Source organism: Antechinus flavipes, chromosome 2, assembly GCF_016432865.1.
Source record: "Antechinus flavipes isolate AdamAnt ecotype Samford, QLD, Australia chromosome 2, AdamAnt_v2, whole genome shotgun sequence".
Classification (NCBI taxonomy): Eukaryota; Metazoa; Chordata; class Mammalia; order Dasyuromorphia; family Dasyuridae; genus Antechinus; species Antechinus flavipes.
This window is the reverse complement of record NC_067399.1, coordinates 192,515,958-192,528,809: the sequence shown is the minus strand read 5'-3', so window position 1 is coordinate 192,528,809 and position 12,852 is coordinate 192,515,958. Positions and strand designations below refer to the sequence as shown.

The window sequence follows — 12,852 nt, the reverse complement described above, 5'->3', positions numbered from 1 at the left end:
ACATATACAAATACATGTGAAAACACATATTTATACATGTGTATGTACATATTGTGTATTTTTTTTACCTTTACCCCCAGTAGAATGTAGCTCCTTAGGGCAAAGACTATTCATTTGTAATTTTGTGTCTATGATACCTATAAAGATATCTTTCACATAACAGATAAATCATGAATAATTATTAGATTTGCTAGAACTGTAGACATCTAGGTTTCAGGACTTTAAATTCTCAGCCCAATGTTTTTCTTTCTGTTTTGTTTGTTTGTTTGTTTGTTTGTTTATTATATCATGATACTTTTTCTTATGTAAAAGTAATTTTAAAATTCAAGATAATCCACAAATGGATTTTTCTTGGTCCTGAATCTTTAGGCCATAAGTATATAAAGTCACATGGCACTAATTTTAGAAGTTATAGTGCCCTCCTTTGTTGAGATCCAACTACAAAATTTTTTATTTTATTTTATGTGTTGTTTAATCTAGTAGCATGAAGCATTATTGCTGGTATTAAGGATCTATCTAAAACCAAAGGTTTATTGAGAATATATCATCTGCCCAGGACTGTAACATTCTATGGGGCAGTAATGTGCCTAGCTGGTTCAACAGGTAGAATGCCAAGCCTGGAGTCAGAAAGACTCACCTTCATTTTTCTGAGTTCAAATCAGGCCTCACACATTTACCAGTTGTCTGACCCTGGGTAAGTCATTTAATCTGTTTGCCTCAGTTTTCTCATCTGTAAAATGATCTGGAGAAAGAAATGGCAAACCAGAATCTTTGCCAAGAAAACCCCAAATGGGGGTTCCAACAAAAGTCGGAAATAACTGAAAACCAAACAATTATGTGTTGTGGTGTGTGTGTGTGTGTGTGTGTGTGTGTGTGTGTGTGTGTGTACACACACCATTGAAGCAAAAAAATAGCATGTATTATCTCATCCATTTTTAAAATTTATCTGACATTCCATAAAGTTGACATTGAAAGATAGCCAGTTGATAACACATAAATATACATACATACACATATACACATTTATATCACCTTAAATTTTACAAACTGTTTTCCTCACAGTCTGAGGACATAGGTAGCAAAGTATCATTATCCCTATTTTATATGCAATGTCTAGGTTATATAGAATAGATGCATTTTATTGCAGTGGCCAGAGTTACACAGCTAGTAAACCAAGAAGTGGAATCAAGTCTCTTGAATTCATATCTAAGACTCTATCTACTGAATCACTGGTTTATCCACTGATTATCTGTGCTTGTAAAAAGAAAGTATGAGATAAAGTCACTGCTCTCAAGTAGCTTGAACTATTTAGGAAGTTAGAGTAGTTGATAGAATACTATCACAGTTTTAAAAAAACAAAACCCTCATTGAAAGAAGTCCTATTCACATTTGTAGAAGTGAATTTAAGGAAGCAAAGAAATTATTGGCATTACAAAAATTGGCAATAGCATTACATCAGCACATAGAGGCACGGGCTGCCTCTAAATACAGTTAGAAGACTGGGCATGTTGATGAATCAAATAATTAAGAAATAAGATATATTTGTTAATGGCAATTTTCATTCTATGGCCTAGTTGAGTCTTAAATCACATGATCCTCATAGTTGCCTATTTGCCTGCAGCCAGAAGATTTGGATCCTTTCCAGGAGGCGCTAGAGGAAAGAAGGTATCCTGGTGAAGTGACCATTCCCAGCCCCAAGCCCAAGTATCCTCAATGCAAAGAAAGCAAAAAGGATTTAATAACGTAAGCATAATGTGAGGTGAAATTATTTTTCTCTTCCTCACCTTTCCCCTCTTTGGATTATTTTAAAGAATTGAATCTGTACATGCCTTGCCGTATGAGCATGCGACATTCGCAGCATATAAATGTTTCCAATTGCGAGTTCAGTAAAGTGAGAGGCTAACGTGTATTTTGCTTGTTCTTAACTATGCTGTAGTGTATGGAAATGCCTTTTTTTTTTTTCATTTAATCCTGTTCATTTTGCAGCTTTTCTTTAGGATGCTTAAATCCCCATGCAGACATTGCAGCTAAACTGGAAACAATGAAACTTTTTAAAAGTTTTTTTTTTCTTTTTCTTTTCTTTATTTTTTTTTAAAAACATACTTACTATTTTGGCTGTTTTTGTTTTTGTTTGGTGGCAGATGTCCAACACCAGGGTGTGATGGGAGTGGTCATGTGACTGGTAATTACGCCTCACATAGAAGGTGTGACTTCATTTTTTTCATGGTGGATTCTGTCTTTTCAATTTATTGTTTTCAGCTTACCTCAACAATGCTGTCAAAGTAAAAATGTTGAACTATGTGTTAACCCTCTAAGTGCTATATGTTGACCTTCAAAAGCATGCTAACCTGTGTGTTGTATAATGTCTTTTAGTACTAAATACATCTTAAAAGTTTTCAAAATATATTTAAGAATTGAACCAAAAGGACGGCATATTTTATTTTATCAATTCCAAAAAAAATTATATATTATCTGACATTCCATAAAGTTCATATTGAAAGATATATAGATTTACAATACAAAAATTCAATATACAGCACTTGCCCCATTGCTTTTCTGCATTAAACTTTTTAATTTTTTTACTTTTTATGTTGTGTTTGTTTGGGAGGTTTGAGCTTATTAGAGGGTTGACTTACTTGGATATCCTGAACTGTCTTACAGTCTCTCTGGCTGCCCTTTGGCTGACAAAAGCATTCGCAGTATGCTGGCCACCAGTTCACAAGAGCTCAAGTAAGATATAAGAAAACAATTCTCTTTTTGTGGTGGTGTAGTTGTGGTGGTTGTTGTGTCGTTGTTGTTGTTTTAATCTAGTCATACAGTAGTTCATTGAAAATGAGATTGGAAATAAGAAATATGAATCTGAAAAGTACATGTGCATGATTGATGCTATCATATGGCACACATGAGAATCTCCATGATTTGCCCACTTAGCGTTACCCATTCTGTTCTTTTCTCATTTTCCTCTCATTCTTTAATTACATCACAGCCTTTCTATCTTGTCATTTCTCTAGCCTAATATTTTCTCCTCAAAAATACCTGTGGCTATATATGAATACCTTTGTGTATACATATTTGCTTGCAAGTATTTAAATATATATTACACATATATACATACATACACAATCACATGAACAATTTTGAAAATTTTGAAAAAAATATTCAACTAAATATTAATGGAATATTTTGTAAGAAAGAAAATATGTCAATTTCATTCATGCCAAAGTTAGTCTTTTTAAAATTTCAGAAATTAAAATAACCAAAGCATTTGATCATTTAAAGGATAGTCATTGAAGGAGAAGTAATTAGCTATAAAGGATAATTTTTAAACTATAAACAATACATTTATTTATATATTCCATTTTAGTAGGGAAAAATATATTATCCCAGTCCCTTAAGCATGCTGTGGTTATAATGATGCATATAGTTTTAACTATATGTACTATTTTCAACTATTTTCAACTATATTCAAGGGAGCAATTAGAGCTCCCTTTTTCTTATTCTATTATCTTCCCACTACCCCTTGCCACTTAAAAGGTTAAAAATCAAGAATGAACAAAATTCTTGTTCCAAATCAAATTGTTTTTCCTATCTAGAATTTAAGGGCAAACTTTGGAATGCTGACTACAATTGGCATTTTAGGAATTCCTCTGTGTTTAGATCCAGGGCAAATTATAGAAGGAATTCCTTTCCTCCCTCCTGCAATGAAAAACTGTTTAAAACTTTGATAGTCTAGTCAGAATAGTTATTCAACTATCTAACAAAAAGAGGGGGAAAAGGCCAAGAGGACAAGACCAATCACCATTTGAGAACATCAGACTAATAAGAACCACACTTCCTCAGAATTCATTTTTCTTGATTAACTTCTCTACTGTCTGTGAAAGGCATCATTAGGGCTTGTTTGCTTGATGTTCATTTTGCTTGGACTGGCGTTTATTAACCAGCAGAAAGAAAATGCTGTTTCTCACCTATATTGGCTTCCTTCTCCATTTTCCCAATTCTTTTACAATAGACCAAGGTTAGCACAAAGGATAGGACCTTGTTTCACACACATGTCATCTTTTACAGGATCCCTGTTCAAGGCCCTAGTGCCATAGAGCACCTGCTCATGTTCAGTGACTTCCTGAATTAGCACTTTCATCAGGAGACTCTTGGCGTTATCTTCATGGAATTTAACACCTGGAGGGTGTCCTCTCAATTAACCGCTTTAAAGTCTGTAGCATCATCCAAAGCAGTGCCTAATGGACGAAGTAGCTTTTAGAGTCTCAAAATGGACAGCATTAGCAACATGTTGTTACTCAATTGAATACTCTCTGTTAAGGCAGTTTTCGGGAGTGGGGAAGATGTTAATGCTCTGAAACCATACTTCTCTATGTGGTCAAGTTTGTGACCACTAGATTGGCTGAATTTGGAACTTGGCCAATACATCAGAATACAGTGACTGTCTTTTGAATTTCTTGATGAGAAATACTTTGCAAAATATTCGTCATATCTCCACCTCCATACAGGTCAGCTATAAACAAGAAATTTCCCATTGTACCACTGTCGTCTATTATTGCTTGTTACTGGTTAGTGTCACCAAACCCTCATAAGCCAGGAAAATTTCCTTCGTATGTTTGCTTTCCGTTGGCTGCCATCTGTTAGCATGATTGTGGCATTTTGATTGCCTAAATTTTAAGTAAATTCATAAGCTCAATTTCAGAAGATTTAATGCTTCCTTCTTGATTTCCCCTCCCCCCACATCTTGGAAGGTAGATATAATAGCCCACTTCACATTCAGTATCTTCACAGGAGGCAATCTTGCTCCTAACATATCCCAATACATAATAGAGGTGTCCCATTCCCTCCATCTTGCTTCTTTTTAGAAATCATCATTACCGTATCTTCCAGAGGGTGAATGTCCTTGTCTGAATTGGAATTAGTCTAAAAGGGCCATTCTTTCCCTAGCACCTCTGTCAAAATAAATGAATACCCTGTCATTGAACCTCTTCAGTGAATTTAAATAAATCACACCAATGAATTTCTCCCAAAAGTGATCCATTTTTCAGAGCCAAAAAAAAAAAAAATCCTGTTTTTTAATAAAAGAAAGAAGACATTAAATGACGTGTATTATATGACAAAGTATCCCACTTAACAAAGGAAGCCATAGATATTAACAATAATTTTAAAGACATATTTCAATATGTGGCAACTGCCCCTTCATCCCTTTTTTCATTCAAATCAAAAAGGTTTATTGTTCAACTTTCCCTGGGGCATAGAAGGCTGGAAATAGTCACCACAATGATCCTGACTTTTGCTGATCTCTCCATGATGAACCATGTCTGTGTGACCTTCTGGTGGCATTACAGTTTAAGGATTTCTCAAAAGTTCTGGGGGAGTTCCTACAAAAAGGAACTCTGCTGAGCAAGAGAATGGAATGCACACTGTCCTCTGCAATAGAGTGTTTGATCCTACACTTCTAAGATTTCATCTCTAAAGACATACGAAAAATCAGGTCCCAGTTACTTGCAAAACTCTCTCTCCATTATGTATCTCATCACAAATGGAATTTATGTAATCTTTTTAACATTTCCAAGTCTGAGTGGTGGTGGTGGTATGGGAACAGGATATTCTTGATAATGGACAAGATGATAGGATTTGCCAACTAGCTCTTAAGTTTATCTCCTCCTTTTGTCCAGTTTTTATCCTAATACCAAAGGATGTTTACTTTGTGTCTTTCTGTGTACAATATGTAAACTGAAAAAGTAACATATTAAAATGTGATATGCAAATGCATTTTTTTTCAAACCATGGAACTAGTGCTTTCTGCTGTCATTCACCCATCTAAGTCAAAAAAAAAAAAAAAAGAGCATCTTAAAAGATTTGGGAAGTAACATACACCAAAGTTACAAAACTTAAAAATGGCAAATGAGGGTGACTCCAGTTTAGTGAGTTTCCATGACTTGCAGATCCTTTCAAGTTGACACTTTGAGGTAGAATTGGTAGCTGCATTGCATTAGACTTGACATTGACCTACCTCACAGGGATGTTGTGAGGATTCATGCTTGTAACATTCTTTGAAACCCCAGATTAAAATAATAAAAACCCTTTAAGTTAAAGTGCTGTTGTTTGTGAAAACCCTGCCTAAAATCATTCTGAAGTTGAGCATCTTTCTGTGAAATTTCATTTACTCAAATCCACCTGAAAGTAGCAACTTGAAAGAACTTGCAAATCCAATCCAGCTAGTCCATTTCTCTACATCCAAATTAATTGGACCATGGTCATTCAGTAACCCCAAACACAACCATAACTTCTCAGATATTTGAACATTAATCTGATTCATTGAACAGATTCTTGTTATCAAAGTGTGGAACATATTCCTCCATTCATTATTTCTTTTAACAAATATTTTCGCATATTTGTTATATGCAAAGTGTTGAGGTTAATACATAAATGAATGAAGCAAAACCTATGCCTCCATGGGGTTTAGTTTAATCATAGAGAAAAGACAGATACACAAAAGAACTAATGTAGAAAATACAATGTTTTTCTAAGACAGGGGATAAGTTTCCTTCAAACAATAACCCATATCTTATGGTCCCATCACTTCTCCATGACTGGAAAGATCCTAATGTTGCGCTCTCTCTCTCTCTCTCTCTCTCTCTCTCTCTCTCTCTCTCTCTCTCTCTCTCTCTCTCTCTCTCTCTCTCTCTCTCTCTCTCTCTCTCTCTCTCTCTCTCTCTCTCTCTCTCTCACACACACACACACACACACACCCCTATTAAAAAATATTTAAGGAGAGGCATAAATCTCTTTGTTAGGTCAGAAACAAAATTATGCAAATATAAAAGGATATAGCTATCTTAAATATTTTATAGTGAATTTAACCCAGTTCTAAGTCAATCTGAGCAGTAAGATAATCATGGGTTGTTAGTATCACCTTATCTTTTACACTTTTAGATTTCTTAACTCTAAATAGCTCATCTCTGATTTCACTGGTATAGATAGGGTTACCTCCAGATTAAGAAAACTCACCCTATCAATGCAGGTCAACACCTGCTATACAATTTACTGTCTTAAGAGAGTTGCCAGAGGTATAAGTATAGTCCTATTATTTCACATTTTTTTTGTCTCAATAGTGAGTTCAGTAATAGATATTTTTTAAGAGAAAAATTATGGTCCTTATTTAATCTTTGGTTTGAAAAAGGTTTGTGTAGTTCAATTAAACAACAATCAGTGTAAAAATTGGAGACTGAAGTGCAGTTTTCTTCCTTGAATTCTGAGAATTAAGCAAGTCTTTGGACACTTGTGTTCTAGTTGTTTTTAGAAGTATATGAGGACTTTTGTCTTCCAAAAATCTTTTACTTCAAGTTAATCAAATTTATTTTGAAACGAACTTCAAACATAAATACCAAAAACTAGAATTTAGGTCAAAATATTTCTTTTAACTAAATGTTACTGAACTGTAGGCTCTATTGGGTTATATTTCTTTGGAGGATAAAATTAAAATATACACAACCGGTTAATTTATTAACCAGGTCTAGAAAAACTCTAAATCCTACTCTAGATAATACAAAGTTTCTATTGTTTTGTACATCTGAAACTCAACCAATTTCCTTGCACTTTAGGGATTTAGAAACATTCTCTTCAATATAACTTGTCACCATTTCACAATTAATTGTGTATTCACTTGGTAGAAACCTCATGAATTGTAGTTGTTTATGCCTCTCCTCATTTCTTCAGATAACTATATTTCCTCATCTTGGGAAATGATAGGACCCTTTGTGTAAATTTATTCTCATAAGGGAAAAAACTACTGTTAGGGGTCTACTAGACACTAGTGTTTGGATATATGAATGGATAACATCAAACTTTTTAAGCACTCCTTTGAATTTCCCTTGCTAAAACGGATTGTTGAAATTTAAAAAAATATTCATTTCTTAAGCAAAAACTTCACAGATACTGTGTGATTTTGTGTGTACATTTATGAGCCAGAGGAAGGAGAGCAGTCAGGGGTCAATAAATTACTTCTCAGGTGAAATAACACTATAGAAATGGACTTAAGGAAACACTGGGAGGTTAGCATAGTTCCCTAGGACTTTGTTTAAGCTCAGATTCCAAATTTTGTTCTAAACATCTAAGGCTGTGGCAGATGGTTAGGGATCCATTTTGGTAAAGGATTTTGTTAAGTCTTTCATTTGGGGCCTTAGGAACCAAGAGATCCTGGAAAGATGTCTTCTTTATTTTTAAAGTAGGTATTAAGAGTAAACTGTAGTCCTTTGTTATTCTCTTTTAGGATGGAATCCTTTAGCATGTCTTGCCAACCTCTAAATGTTTCTTGTGCTCTGTTCTCAAATATCTCCTAATGTACCTTGTCTCTATCTCCACCTTTTACCTTTACCTTTTATTATACTTCTTATTACACCTTACCTTTTAATTATACTTATTCTTGTATATTTTACACTATCCTTTTATTAGACATAAGACCCTTGAAGTCAATAACATGTCATTTTTCATCTAAGTCTCTTCTAAGCTTAGCCTGTTTCTTTACACATAGTAGGTGGTGAATTCTTGACATATAAAATACTATAGAAATGGGAGCTATAATTATTTCCTCTGGGGCAATTCTCTGCCCAACTCCTGCCATTTAAAAAAAAACCACAAGAGCACTGGATTGCCTAGGAGCTTGGCAATAAAAGGATATGTAAGCATTTAAGGACAGCTAAATGCCCTGGGAATAACTCAAAAAGTCATGCATGTAGCAAGATATTTGCAGGTGGAAAACTGCTCATACTAATTGCTCACAATCAGTGGATGGCCTTTTGGCTTGCTCTAGTAATATTCTAGTTGTGACAATTGGGGCTGATCACCTAAAATGGATTTTGAAAACATGTGCCATACATTTTTCAAGAAGAAGAAAATCTAAATTGTCTGATGGTGTAAATGTATTTTTGTTGCTGTTGTAACAAACATGGTTGTGTCCTGTTTTGAACAAATGTGATATGTATGTATGTATACCTGTGTGTGTGTGTGTGTGTGTGTGTGTGTGACACTAACAAAGTGGTCAGAAAGCAGTTAATTGCATTTTCCTATATAACCCCCCAAAAACCCTCTTTTTAAAAAATGTAATTCAGCAAATATCTATTGAGCATCTACACTGAGAAAGCATTTTCTTAGGAGGTAAAGGATCATGGAATCATAGATTAGAGCTGGAAAGAACTCAAAAGACCACCTAGTTCAAACTCCTCATTTTACAGATGAGGAAACTGAATCCCAGGGAGGTAAGTGACTTGCCTATGTTCATATAGGTCAATGGTGGGGTTTCAATTTGGGTCTTTCACATACCAGGAGCCTGTCAGAATGCTAAACAAAGTATGGTCCTGTCTCTACCCTCAAAGTGCTTACTGTCTAAGTCATGCAGATTCCTATAATACAAGAGAGAATGAGAAATCCTCTAAGAAACACAAAGTTTGATGAGAACTCAGAGGGAAAGATTTTGTCTTTCTGTGGGGTCATCATTTGTAGAGATTCTCTCAAACATGTGAGTTCACTCTCTTGCAAAACTTGTCTAATGATGCAAATTCAGCCTTTGATTAAGGATTCTGCAGGGCCTCTGGGTCCTCATTATGAAGAATAATTACCATTATCTAGGTCTGCAGAAAATGGGATCATTTCTTCTTCTGTAAAATGAGGGGATTGGACTTCATTTGACTTCTAGGCCCTTTGCCAACACCAAAGGTCTGTGAAGCTATGAGATGGACATTTTTGCCTGTTGATCCCAGAAAGTATGCTAAAAGTTGATTTTTTTTTTGGTCATTTTGTTAGGTTTCCATTATAAGTTGTATGTAAAGTGTGCTGTTTCCTTTTTCTTCCAATTTGGAAGATAACCCGAACTTTTTGAATAATTAAGAACTGTAATTCTTTGGATTCTGATTAATAGGTTTTTATTATAACTGAAAAACTTATTCACCTTTCTTCTCCTCCTCCCCCCCCAAAAAAGAATAGGAACTAATAATTCATCTTTAAAAATAATTTGAAAACTTTCTTCATAAGAGTAATCTAAGTTATAAAATGTAAAGTCCACAATTTTTCAGGAATATATGTATATTTATCCTGCAAAGTAGCATGCATAGCATTAATACATAAGGAATCCAAACACACTTCAGAACAAGGAGCAATATTTCACAAAATAATGTATTGCTTATCTAAATGCCCAAAACACTAAGAAGAGAATTTTCATCTTTGCTTTATTTTGTAGAGAGAATATCACACTTGTCATGTTCAGAATAACTAGGAAGTCTCTGAAACTTGTAGTATGACTGTTTAAAAAATTGTACCCTAGCATATTGTTATAGGTTTATTTTTACAAATAGCATTAAATATCACTAAACATTTAATTGGCATATTTGGGGTTTTTTATCTTTTCATGTAAACATAAAAAATTGATCATTTCCTGCTTGTTTTTTTTTTATTTCCATCTGCTCCTCCAACCACATATTCACTACCCAATGTTATGTTTCAAAAGAAGACTATAATACTTTTATGAAATTGACTAGAGCGGCTTAAGTTCTCTGGATTTTGGTCTATTGGCAAAAGAAAAGCATTCTCAGAAATGAAAAGTAATGAAGTACACCGAGTAAAAATGTGCTATAATTCTATTGAATATTCATAAGTTGAAATACATTGTCCTATTACTTCTATTTCAGATCTTCTTAAAAATTAAAAACTAACATTGATTTCCAGATTCTATATTAATCAAGTAAAAAAATGTTTTTCTTGCATCCAACTTAAAATGCCCACTTGCACAGCAAAATGAGAATCCCCATATTGCCCATATTAAAAACATAGACCTAATAATGCTATAAAAAAATAGAGGATTAAAGCAAATACTTTTATTGAAATTTATTATCATCTATTTTAATGAAAACCAAATGAAATATGATTATTTGAAAAAGGCAAACTAATTTGTCATCAATAAACATATGATAAATAGGGATTTTGTCCCATTTAAAGATTATTGTTATCAACACCCTTTTCCATCAGTTTTTATGATGGAAGAATTTTGCCATAGTAATCCCATACTCAAAAAATGACTTTATTACGTTAAAGAGAAATTAAACTAGTTATAACATTTTTCTACCTTTAAATTTTTATAATTTCCTCCCCAACTGAATTAATTTATTCTTTACATTAATAATTCTAGTACTAAACCACTTAAATAGTTTAAAAACAATTATAATCATATGCTTGAATCTTAAGACATGGAAAAAACATGAATTTTGAAAATGGCTACCATGCTTTGCTGGAAAACCTACCTGAGAGAATGGATGCTGTCTTGGAAATATTGCATTCCTTTAGAGTTGGTTGCTTTATTTTGATTTTGAAATCATCACAAGATAAGCTCCTTTAATAGATAAAGGATCAGGAACATATTTTTGACTCAGAAGTCTAACCATGGCTTATCTTCCCTATGTATGAACATGAGAAATGATTTGTTGAGATATGGCAGAAACAAAACAAAACAAAAACAATTTAACTCTCAACCTAGCAGGTCTAAAAATTATAGTCAATATAATATTTGACAAATTTTCTCCTTTGTCCATCTATTGAAGTTATCTAAGATGATTGATTTTTGCTTCTTAGTGAGAAGAGAAAGAAGAAAAAAAAGGACAGAAAGGAGAAGAGAAGAGAGGAGAGGAGAGGAGAGGAGAGGAGAGGAGAGGAAAGGGAAGGAGAAAGGAAAGTGAAGGAGAAAAGAGAGGAGGAAGGAGAAAAGAGAGGGAAAAAGGAAGGAGAGGATATGGACTGAGAAAAGAGAAGAGACAAGGGAAAAGAAGGAAGGGAGGGAAAGGGAAATGAGTGGAGTGGAATATATTAATAGGCTTTGATAGATATGTGTATATGATATATATATATATGTATATATACATACAAGGAGAAATTATGTTTTATCTACAATTCAAAATCCTACAGTTTTGCTTGTTAGCATGCTAAGCATCTAGACATCCATTCACTTCCTTTCATAAAGCCTTTTAATTTTTTTTAAAGTATGAGATCTCTTCATATATCAAATCTAATTAAATCTGGCCTGTCCTTAATTATTGGGAATTCTAAGCCCCATTTTCATCTTGTTCTCTGCTCCTCTGGGGTAGTTCTGAAAAATGACCTCCCATTGACTTCAAGGGAACTCTATGCTTGTCTCAGCTCCCTGGGGTGAAGAGTTAGATGAGAAACAGGTCCTGGGTGATTGATATGTCTGACCAGTAAGGATCAGGTTACATTAGCTTTTAATTGTAAATTTGAGGTTTTAATCTAGTAAACACTTAACTAATTTATAGTCCCCTGGAGCACAATGAACAAAATTGAAAATAAAGTAGATATTCCCTTTGGGAAATTATTGACAAGGATTTTGGAGGGGGTTGTCTTTTTGTTTTGTTTTGCTTTGTTTTCCTATTGCAGTTTTAAGAGTAAGGATTATCCATAGCATTATCTGTCTTGCAGTACATCAATTTTCTACAAATTGGTTCAGGCAGACAGAAGAGGGTAAGGTAGAAAGGCAATGCAGTATATTCATGCACAGGACATCATCCCTTATATTAGAATAGAAAGATATCTGAGCTAGAGGAAGAGGGTAAAAGCAAGTCATATTTCCATATGAACTTTTTATTTGTTATTTACTTATTTTTTGTTGTTGGTTGGTTTGTACCTGACCATATTTTCAAGTTTCTCTATAATCTTTTATAGAAAGAAAAATAGTACATCATTTACATCATCATTAAATTGCCTTCTGATGAAAAACATGTGCTCATGGTGTGATATTTTTTTCCCTAGTCTATATTTTAAAAAATAGTATCTAACTCCTTAGTCCTGCTTTTG

The 12,852-nt window shown here is 33.9% G+C and overlaps 1 protein-coding gene across 12 annotated transcripts in view; it reads left to right on the top strand.

The window, feature by feature from the left end:
• Positions 1–12,852, top strand: part of MYT1L (myelin transcription factor 1 like) — a 692,774-nt gene that overhangs the window by 558,943 nt on the left and 120,979 nt on the right. For 8 of the 12 annotated variants that reach the window (XM_051976041.1, XM_051976033.1, XM_051976034.1 and 5 more), the window contains 3 exons: positions 1,622–1,743; positions 2,142–2,204; positions 2,662–2,730. In XM_051976041.1, the coding sequence (XP_051832001.1) occupies positions 1,622–1,743; positions 2,142–2,204; positions 2,662–2,730 (254 nt within the window). The remainder of the gene's footprint in view (positions 1–1,621; positions 1,744–2,141; positions 2,205–2,661; positions 2,731–12,852) is intronic. The other 4 variants (XM_051976039.1, XM_051976037.1, XM_051976040.1 and 1 more) reach the window with 1 other exon arrangement.